We start from the raw sequence: 10829 nt of genomic DNA, 5'->3' as shown, positions 1-10829 counted from the left end.
TAGACCTTCCATCCCCCTTTAGACCATTGAGTCAGAATCCAAAGGCCAGATCAAGGCCAGGTGTTTGGTGCCTTAATAGCTATAGTGACATATACACCTGGGAATTGAACCTGGGTCTCATGTGTGGCAGACAAGTATTGTACCACTGAACCACAGCAGTGGGTGATCCAGCCTCTCTCTATATCTATCTAATCTATCTATCTAAAGAGAGAGGCTGGATATAGTTTTTTTTTGAGCAAACCATTTCAACACTTCAGCAATGCGTTCACTATTTCCTGCATGACTTGCATCATTTCATACAGGGCTCCAATGCAAGTTCACTATCTGCATTCAACTTATTTTTAAATATAAAGAAAATTCTCCACCCACCAGACAAGCAGTAGATAGCATTTTGCTTTATAATGGGGAGGCCTGTAATCTATAAGTGAATGTAGAAATTAGTTTTCAGTTGGTACCAATCACTTGCATGGGATTGTGCCCACTACTGCAGCAACTTATGGGGATCTTTCAGCTGCACATAAACTCTTGGGGCAGGGGAGTGAATGCAGGACTGAATGGGAAAGGTTATCTACTGTGGATTACCTCTCCCTTTTTGTCAGCTCGTGTAGACAGGAGTCCAATTCCAATCCCCTCTTGGGCCCTACTCTTGTGCCCAGACAAAAATGTACAGCTGCTTTCTCAGTGTTACTTGTTTTACCCATTGTAGGGTTGCTTCCCTATTAGATCCTTACCTCCTTGTAGCAGCAGATATCTCAAAATGCCACCTGGTGGTGAACAAGAGATACTTCTTGATTCAGCAACAGCAGCCCGTCCGTTTGGTTCAGTTGAGGATGTAAGGCAGTCTCTTCGGCAGTGTCCCACTGCAGGTTCTTCTATCTAAACTTAACCCTTTGGCATTTAGTGGAACAACACAGGAGCAGTTAAGATTGGAATTTTAAAAGGAGTACCATCTACAATGTAAGAGGAAGATAAAAAACTTTCAGGGTAACTTCTACAGGCTTCATGCGTGTTTGGAGTCCAGCTGCATCAAGAGATACATGGAATATGTTAGTTACCATATTTTGCCTGCCATAATGGACAAACTATTTGGGTCTATTCAACATCTTTCCAGAAAAGGTCCATTACTGGTTATTGACAATGATAGAGGTGCAACCTCAAAAATAAGGACGTCCCAGGCCTCTGAATGCTGAAAGCTGTGGAGGCAGAGGCTGATGGGCAATTCTGGATATGCCTTAAAAATGTTCTTCCCCTTAGCATCCACTCTCTGCTGCCAAGAGGCAGGACTACTAGGCTAGATGGACCTGCTGGCATAGCATATCTTATGTTCTTACCCCTTTGTGTATTTTCCTACTGGATTCAGGGAAGAGGGAACAACACAAGCACACACCCAGACTGCAGCACATGGATAATCTTTATTGGTAACATCAGTGGAGCACCAGTAAACCAGTACTGACTGTAGTGGTGACACACAGCTGAGGCACATGCTAAGGCACTTTTATTATATAAAAAAAAGATTTTAAATTTTGTGTGACAGCGATTGGGACGCGAGGCTCCTGCATTTAGAGCGCTTTCAGGCATACAGTATGGAGCTTCATATTTTTTACTTTGCTCATAGGTAAGTCTAAATGCAGCATATACAATATGGTTAAGAATACAGGTAAATCCAGCAACCAGTGTACAGTGTAGAAAAGTAAAGACTATCTCTATATAACCACGGTCCCAATAGAAAGGCAGTGATAAAGACCTTTATTTTTTTCTTAATTACTTATTATGTGAGATATAAAGGCCTTTTACATGTATCTGTGCAGATTAACGGGTTTTTAATATACTCTTAGTCAATGGTGCAGAATAACTAACCCCAACCCCTGGTTACAGAGCAAGTACAAGAGGCTTGGACATGTCAAAAAAAAAAAAAAAAAGGATTTCCCTCCCTCCCCCGCCATTAAATTCTCCTAGATTCCGTCTGATAACATTAAATATATTTGGTCCCCAAGAAATTCTCAAACAAACAAGAGAGCCTTCTGCTTCTTCTGCCTGTCACTAACTATTGGTCCACACTACCAGAGACAAAACCACTCAGACTGAGGCAGAGACACTAAAAAAAGGACATCATTGCACTTCAGAGATCTGTCCAGACAGTAAGAACAAGGAAAAAAAAAAAAAAAAAAGATATCACTTTGGCAAGTCCCCCAGGTGGTTGTTCCCGAGAGGAGCTTCCCCCTTTTCCCTCTCTGTGAGCATGTAGGGCTCTAAAAAGAAGAAAGGGTGAACTGCCATGGCCAAAGCTCACTTATTTCCTGAAAATGCTCCCCAGCCATCTCAGCGAGCAGGTTAGAGGCAGAGGTCTGAGGTCACTGAACATGATTGCCAAAAGCCAAGAGGAAGAGCAGAGGGGAAGGAACTTTCCCTGCATCTACAAGGATTGGGATCCAAAGAAAACAGATTTACAGCAAAATTATCTTTCCCTAACCCCCTCCTCCCTCCAGCCATGTAAGGATTCATCAGCAGCCATGGCACAGACAGTTCTATGGGTATTTGTAGTTGCCAAACTGCTGGTCAGATTTCAGAGCCCTGACTCTTTGGCATTAAATACAAAGAGGATTTGGAAGCTGGAAAGAGGAGGAAATGAGGAATACAGGTGCCCAATGGCTCCAGAGACAGAGCCCTTTCTGGAAGAGCTTTGCATTCCCTGGCAGATTTTAGGAGGAGGGGATTTGCAGGAAGTCCACTGGGAGAGGGGAGGGTGGGTGGGTCACTCCATGTGTAACCTGGGTCAAAGGAGAAGACTTATTCAGTAGCTTTGGCATCACCGGCATCTGCCTTGCCGTCCACTTCCTCATCGGAGCATTCTCCTGTACCCTTCCTGCCCATCCGACGTGGCACAACGAAGGGCAGGTCCCCGCGCCTAGGAAGGGAGGAGCAGCATGTCAAGGGAACAGAATGTGTTTAATCTATCAGACGGCGCAAGCACTACAGAAAAACAGCTCTAAGGAAAGCCTTTAGCCCCACTTCTTACTGGATGTGCACTGAGGGCTCTTCCTGCAGCTCAAACAAAACAAGCTGGGCTGGGATTGGGAGCAGAGTCCTGGGAGAGGACTGCCCTTACCTGAGTTTGCTTTTGAGGGAGCTGACCTCTCTGTTCATTGCGTCAGCTGTTTCAGTGGCATCTTCCAGCTCACGCTGCAGCTTCCTGCGGGCTGCATTGGCTCGCTGGGCCTCTTCCTCTGCTTCCTCAAGCTGGCGCTTCAGCTGCTTCAAGCGTACGTGGGACTTATCTACCTGCAGAAGAGGAGCAAAGAGAAATACTTTCAAAAAGCCCATTCCCTCCTTCCCCTGTTGGAGCACTAGCAGTTCTACCGGCAGGAAGCCAAGTCCCTAATGGGGTGGTCGGCTGCCTCCCTGGGGATAGTTGCTTAGACCTATTTTAATATTAAGCCTTTCCTTTTGCTGCTCCGTGTTCACCAGTTCTAGTGCAGAAATATCACATGAGAGAATGAGAAGTTCAGGCCTGAGCTCCTTCAGGAGGCCAGCACCCCGTGTCACATGCCTACATTCTCTCACAGTAGAAAGGAAGCCATCCAAAAATCTACCCTCCACAGTTATAAATCAGTAGCAGAGAATTTGGATGATCGGAGGCCAGGCTGAGCTCACTCTATTACAGAACATTTGTTCTCATTCATGCTGCACAAATTTGATGTGGAAGTTACTGAAGAAGAGAAATTGTTCTCAAAGCATCACCCTTTCAACTGTACCATTCTTTAACAGTCAGAGTGAATGGGGAAAAAAAAAAAACGTTCACAGGAAAACTTTTGCCACCATGTTATAGACTGGGCTTTGGGAGATCTCTAGGCTCAAGACCAGAAGAAGATTAACTGCACCTACCTGATCCTTGAACTGCTCAGCATTGCGTCTCTCATCATCCACCTGCAGCAATATATCCTTCAGCTTCTTCTCGGTACGGCGCACCTGCTTGCTGGCAGCCTGGCGCTCCCTGTTCAGAGATAGTGTCAGCTAAGGTAGGAGATTTACTGTGTCCCTCTGGGAATTATCCCAAGCACTGAGATCAAGCCCTTGGGTCAGAAACAAGCCATCACTAGTCACTGCACCTCAGGGGAATGAAAGGAGACAAGAGCTCCATTTCAAGTCCTCAGGGTAATGAGGACAGGAACTAGGCTTTTTCAGACATGCTCAACAGACACTGGCTAATCTCAGTGAGAGCCTTTACCTGGGTTTGGGGTGAGGAGGCATGGGTAGGTGGACAGGAATGGAAACAACGATGGACAGGAAGAATAAAGCTTCATAGGTCAGGAGTGAGTGGAAAGGTGGAGATTAGTGGAGATCTTGCATCCACTCTCCTTGCACCCAGGATGGAGACCTCACTCCAAGGGGCTGGCATACAGGACTCAGGAGCCAACCTTGCTCTGTACTACTACATCAGCATGGTTGGTATACTGTGGCATGATGGGAGGTTCTGTTAGGACCTACTTGGTCTCCGAGTCCAGCTGCTCTTCCAGCTGGGCTATCTTTGCTTCCAAAGCCGTGATGTTGGACTTGTACTTGGACTTCATAATGCCTTCCATTTCCTGCAGCTTGACCTTAAGTTCCTTGTTCTGGCGCTCCATCTGTTGGCGAGCATTCTCATTCTTCTGGGCATTGCTGCGCTCAGCATTCAAGTCAGCATTTATCTGGTCGACCTGGGGAGATCAGAGGTACTCAGCATACAAATGTCCAGACCAGAGTCCATTTCAACATGCCAGTGGCTTCAGAGAAGAACTGATGGCATGAGCGGAGCAGCTCATGTTGTTCAAGTCAGGCATTACTAACATCGTCTCATAGGGCATAAGGCTCTGTGTAGCTAGGGCAGATGACCTCATACAAAGCTTAGTTTTGGCTTGTTTAGGTTTTCAAAGGAATTCCTGTGGCTGAATAATTGAGTGTTAAGTTTACTGGGTCTCCTCCTGTGGAACTTATTAGTAGGGACCTACGCGCACGTGGCGGCGCCATATGGGAGTCCCCTGCATGCTCCCTGGCGGACCCAGAAGTGCTTCTGGTCCACTTCCAGGTCTCCTGCTGAGCACGCTGGGGAGCCCCCTGCACTCCTGCGAGACGCTCCATCCACCCCAGCATTCATGAGCCACCTGCTATCTTGAGGTATGTAGAAAAAACATTTAAAGCTTGTGTCTATGTCCGAATCTCCAAACCACTTCGGGGTGTTCTGGTTAGGTTTGGAGAGATTAAAGGGTCTTCCGATTAGATTCAGATTTGGAGATTTGGCTGCCAAATTGGGCCAAATCTCTGCCAAACTAAATCGGACCGAAGTTTTGAACAGCCCTACTTATTAGCTTGTAGTTGAGTATAGCTGGCACGTGCGCCATGGACATCTATAAGGCCCTGAAACAGACCATTACTGGGTCATGAAGAATGTTCTTATAGAACACCCAGACAAGGAGCCAGATTCACACAACTAGTAGCAACCTTGCCTGTCTGCTCCCCAATAGTAGCATGGAGAGCTCAGCTTTCAAGGGAAGGAGAGCAGTAGCTAAAGCCATCTGTACCCCAGGATGCTGGCTGACAGTTAAGGATGACTATATGGTGTAGCAGGGATTATACTGATGACCTTTGAGGAACATGATATGGAGCTTATGCCATAAGCCCACTGAAGTAAAGAATCTATTTTGGTGGTAGCCATGGGAAGCTACCAGTTTGGTTCACCACTTTTTCAATCAGGTAGATATTTTCCTAATTGTCAAGGGGCAGGTGGTCAATATGCCATTAAATGTTCAGACTAGGTTTTGGTTTTATGTGCTCAGTTTGGTTAAATACTTGGAGAATACGTTTGGCAGAAGAATGAAAAGCAACTTTCTATATAATGCAACTGTTCTAAAAGGCCAGTTAGATTTTACAAATCAGGACTTTCAGTTACCCCTTAATTCACCAGAAATTAGGACATGGCACCTTTTCTGCAGACTTTCCAATGCCACCTACTTTTCTTCTCTCATAAAAAGGAGGGTTTAATGACTGCAAAAAAAAAAGTGTGAGTTCTCACTGAGCACCGATTAGCTTCTCCAATTTTCCTACAGCAATACATGAACACTGTATCCAACTCCTTGCTGTGTAAAGGACTTTGGGAAATCTGTACTTGCTGAAAAGACAGCAGGTAATAGACCCTGATGTCAGCCTGGGAGTTTATACACATTAGAGGGTTCCTACTGGTGGGCAGACCCTGGGCAAGTACCTGGAGATTTGCTTTCTTGAGCCGGTCATTGACCATTTCAGTGTTGCCCTGCTCCTCCTCCAACTCTTCCTCCAGCTGAGCTATGCGGGCCTCCAGGCGTCGCTTCTCCTCCATGGCCAGAGCTCTGAGAGACATATGATCAGAACTCAGTAAGTATTGGTGACATCAATGCAATGCATTCAATGGAAAAATCTTACCAATTATTCCCTTACAAAGCCACTGTTGTCCTTCACGTGCCCAGAGGTTACAGGCACGCACTTAACATACAGCACAGCTTCTCTTCCCAAATGAAGGGATTCCTTACTCACCCTTTGCCACTGCTATTGGCAATCTCATCAGCCAGCTCATCCCTCTCTTGCTGGGCTTGGCGCTTGGCACGTTCAGCAGCTGCAAGTTCCTAGAATGAAGAGAAGACTGTCAGTAATGCAGTGTAAAGCTACCCATCAACACAAACCAAGGGAAGCAGTTACTGGTACCAGGTGGAAACTGTCTGGTTTCTGTTACCTGACAAGTTAGAGGACAAGTGTTCTCTACTTCAGCATGGCTCCCTGGGTGCCAGTTACTCCTCCTTGCCCTGTGGCAAGTAGAGGCCAAGGTTTTGGGGGGAAACTGAATCTCATACTCCTAATAATTGCTATGCTTAAGAGAGTGACAGATCAAGCTGGTGTCTACAGTCACACTGAAAACCTAGGTTTTGGCAAAAAGGAAGCAAGTAGGCCCTCTGCTTCAATGCAGGCTCTACTACCTCTTGCATGTGGATCATCTCGGCCTCCATATTCTTCATCTTCTTCTCATTCTCTTTGGCCTGTGCCAAAATCTCTTCTCTAGAGGTACGTGTGTCATCCAGCTCCCGCATACAATCCTTCATTTGTGCCTGGAAAGGGAAAAAAAAAAAAGAGGCACACAGAGTGAATCCTCATCCTTCCCACTATATTACAGTCCAAGCAGAGACCCACAGGAGGCTTTCCTTAGAACTTCAGTAAGGCAGCAATTAATGAACTGACAAGGGCATTAGTTACAAGAACAATTGAGCTACTGCTGAATCTTCTTGGTCAAAATACTGTTCAGATTGAAGTCTGCACGTTAGGCTACATTTCTCAATTAGAATCAAGAACCCACATCAGAGCAACATGATCACCACCCTCCTTTTCTGAGGTAGTGCCAGGGTGCATAAAAAGGTAGCAGGAACAAGAGAGACAGTCTTACCTGAACTTTGCGGAGCTGTTTGATGGCTTCATCACGGTTCTTGTTGGCAGAGTCTATCTGGCCCTCCAGATCCTTTAGGTCCATCTCTAGCTTTTTCCTGGCAGCCACAGCTATGGAGCGCTGCTTCCTCTCATCTTCTAGCTCCACCTCCATTTCCCGCACCTATTAGAAGAAACAATACGTTGGCAGAAATCGAACAAAGTTTGTAAAAGCACCACATGTGCGTGGGCCACCTCCCAAAGGGACCAAATCATACAGGTACAATGCAAGAAGCTAATCCATGTTCTGGTGGGAGAGGGGAAGGGAGAGTTTTGATTGTACACAAGTATGGGAACAACAAAACAGGGAAGCTGCTGCACCCGAAAGTGCCTTGTGGCATAAGCTATACCACTACAGTAACAACATGACACCACCACAGTCCAGCTGTCCTAGGATAAAGCACTTCTTATGCATACAAAATTTCCAGTGTCTCTGAAACTGGTTTTACCTGTCTGATCAGCTGTTTCCTCTTCTCTTCATTCTGTTCATCACGGCCCTGAAGGTCACGCTCGAACTGTGCTTTCATGGCCTGCTGATTCACTTCTAGCCGCAGCTTGGCATCTTCTGTGGCCTGCAGCTCATCCTCCAGCTCTTCCAGCTGAGTCTTCATCTCCTCCACCTGCTGTTCCAAGGCTCGCTTAGCCTTCTCCAGTTCATGAACCTGAAGCATAAAAATACATATTAGGTCTCCCAGCTAAAAAGTCAACAACTTGCCCCATCCTGAGGACAGAGAGGCAGCCAGATACACCTACCAGCTCAGTGAGGAAAAGATACAAGGACTTAAGGACATGGTCCTTTCTACCTACCATCCTCATCTCTCTACACTGTGACAATAACGCCCCTCATAACAAAAGCCCTTAACCATGTTAAAAGGAAGCTGCTTACATATTTGAGAGCCATTAATGCAAACCTTACCCTACACCACATTCACCCACTAAGGTCATCACCAAGCAGGTGCCCTGGGAAGTTTTAAATGGGAAACACATCTGGCCAATGATGCCCAAGACACTCTTATTTCTTTGCGAAGACATAAAAAAAAAAAAAAAAAAAAAAAAAAAAGCTTCAAATCCCTTTCATCTCCTATGCAAACCCTGCCAGGCCTTACCACTAATCTTTAGTGTCTTTAGACTTTGGTCACCATCTCCCACTCTCTGGCTGGCTTCCTCTCTTTTAAATGCCAGACTTACCTGCTCCCTCTCTCCTCGTTAAGCAGTAAATTTCACTTCACCACTTCCAAACTTGTATTTTTCCAAGCTCTTACAAATCTCATCTCTAGTTCTTGCTTTTCACCAATTCATAAGAAGATAGCCTCATTCGACTCCAAAAAACATATACCTTCCTCTACAGGTGATTTTCATAGTGCGAGATTTTGCAGAAGTTCACTGACAAGTTGGGATGTGGCTGGTCATTCTGGTATGAGACAACATACTTACACTCTTGCCAACATCGTCCTTGGAACTCATCAGGTCCTCCATCTCTGTGCGGAATTGCTTATTGAGTCGTTCCAGCTCTGCCTTCTGCTCCATGGCTTCTTCCAAGGCTCTAGCCAGAGAGAGGGCTTTGGTCTCTTTTTCACGTGCTTCTGCTTCAGCACGGTCCCGCTCTTCTGCATACTTGGCGGAGATGTTTTTCTCCTCTGCCAACAGCTAAAAGGGGGACAAACAATGGCTATGAGAATCACTGAGAAGCAAGAACTCACCTTGTTCCTCTAATGCTTTTCCAATCAGTGTTTTCAACTGAGTGGAATAAGATATGCAGAGAACATGGCTTTTGGAGCCAGGCATAGAGTCCCCAACTCTGTGGCCACTGCTAGGACTAGAACCCAACTGAATAAGTCTCTAGGCTTCTGGTGCCACAAAAACTTCATAGTTACAGCCAGATCCAAGAGACGGCTACAGACAAGAATACTTCCAAGCAACAGTTACACAAATTAGGTCAACTCAAAATTTCAGACCCTTGGACATGAGGTGACACTAGAGTGTTTCATGCATGAAACAAAATTAATTTTCAATGGCAACCTCTTTTTTTATATTCCCATCCTACCCCCATTATAGTTCTGAAAGGAGCATGCATTCACTGAGCACATTCTTACATACCCTGGGTAAGAATGTGATGGGAAAAGGTGGATTTATTATAGGGGCAACAACTGACAATCTACCTGATCAAACTTCTTCTGTTTCTTCTCCAGGTTGGAGACTATTTGCCGTTGGTGATCAAGGTCCACAGTGAGGTCATCCAGCTCTTGCTGCAGCCGAGTCTTTGTTTTTTCCAGCTTGTCAAAAGCAGCTGCCTTCTCCTCATAACGCTGGCTCATAGCTTCCAAGTCCTTCTGCAGCTTCTTCTTGGCTTCTTCCACCATCTCTAGGCAGCCCAGGCCATCATCCACCTTCTTCTTCATGTCTGCTATCTGGAGAATGGAAAAGGAGATGAGGGATTAAGTAAAACCAGAGGGGATACACCAGTCTAATTCTAAAGGAATGATTTTAGATCAGACTTCCTCAGCATGTGGTATACGTAGGGTCCCCCAAGGTTACATGCAAAAAATGTTTCCGTAGGGGAAGCTATTCAACAAACATCTAAAAACATTTAGCTTGCAAACAGGAGCTATGTTTCCACCAGTAAAAGCTTTCTTTTGTTAACAGGTCCCTCTTATACCAATACTCCTTACATGAACTAGATGTTTTAAGGATGAGCTCTGTGCTTGCGTTTTCCCTTTACAGAAAGATCTCTTCTGTGTGTTACGGTTCCATACCTGTTGGTGAAGGGCTGAAATCTGTTTCTCCAGATTGATCTTTGCCTCCTCTTCCTCTTCTAGCTGCTCTTTGATGCTGTTCTTCTCATCCTCCATCTGTTTCAGCTTGGTGCTGAGGCTCAGTTTCTGGCGAGTCTCTTCCTGCAACAGCTCCTACAGTGCAAAACACCATGCTGGGATTGAGCACCTTTCCTTTAGGGAAACCAAGGAACTTTACAAACTTCATCTCACTTCTAGCACTGCAGACTAGAAAGGTTCATTTTCAGCCTCCACTTCTTCACAGATAAGAAGTTGAATACAGAATTCAAGTGCCTGCCTATCAGACAGCAAGTATGGAATGAGAAAGAACACCCAAGAGGGCCCTCAGTCTGTTATAGTCCACTCCTTCACTACACAGAAGGGATGCACAAATACCATCATGTGCCTCCCAGCTCAGTCCCCTCATAATCCTTTCTGGTATTCTCTATAAAGAGTGTGCAGATCTTTAAAGCCATTCCCAGAGTTTATGCTGACAAAAATCTATAGTCTGCCATCTTAATTTCATGGCAAACATGAACACTAAACATTTGAAGAGTGTGAACTTGCTTATAAACAAGC

The 10829-nt window shown here is 45.5% G+C and overlaps 1 protein-coding gene across 1 annotated transcript in view; it reads right to left on the bottom strand.

Moving 5' to 3' along the window:
• Positions 1-1393: 1393 nt before the first annotated feature.
• Positions 1394-10829, bottom strand: part of MYH9 (myosin heavy chain 9) — a 90377-nt gene continuing 80941 nt past the window's right edge. The window contains exons 30-41 of the mRNA XM_006274714.4: positions 10233-10385; positions 9639-9887; positions 8914-9126; positions 7929-8141; positions 7442-7603; positions 6981-7109; positions 6544-6632; positions 6236-6359; positions 4486-4694; positions 3883-3991; positions 3107-3279; positions 1394-2905 (exon numbers count right to left, since the gene is read on the bottom strand). Coding sequence (XP_006274776.1) covers positions 2788-2905; positions 3107-3279; positions 3883-3991; positions 4486-4694; positions 6236-6359; positions 6544-6632; positions 6981-7109; positions 7442-7603; positions 7929-8141; positions 8914-9126; positions 9639-9887; positions 10233-10385 — 1941 coding nt within the window. The 3' untranslated portion in view covers positions 1394-2787. The remainder of the gene's footprint in view (positions 2906-3106; positions 3280-3882; positions 3992-4485; positions 4695-6235; positions 6360-6543; positions 6633-6980; positions 7110-7441; positions 7604-7928; positions 8142-8913; positions 9127-9638; positions 9888-10232; positions 10386-10829) is intronic.

Source organism: Alligator mississippiensis, chromosome 4 (genome assembly GCF_030867095.1).
Source record: "Alligator mississippiensis isolate rAllMis1 chromosome 4, rAllMis1, whole genome shotgun sequence".
Lineage (NCBI taxonomy): Eukaryota > Metazoa > Chordata > Crocodylia > Alligatoridae > Alligator > Alligator mississippiensis.
This window is presented reverse-complemented; position numbering and strand designations above follow the sequence as displayed.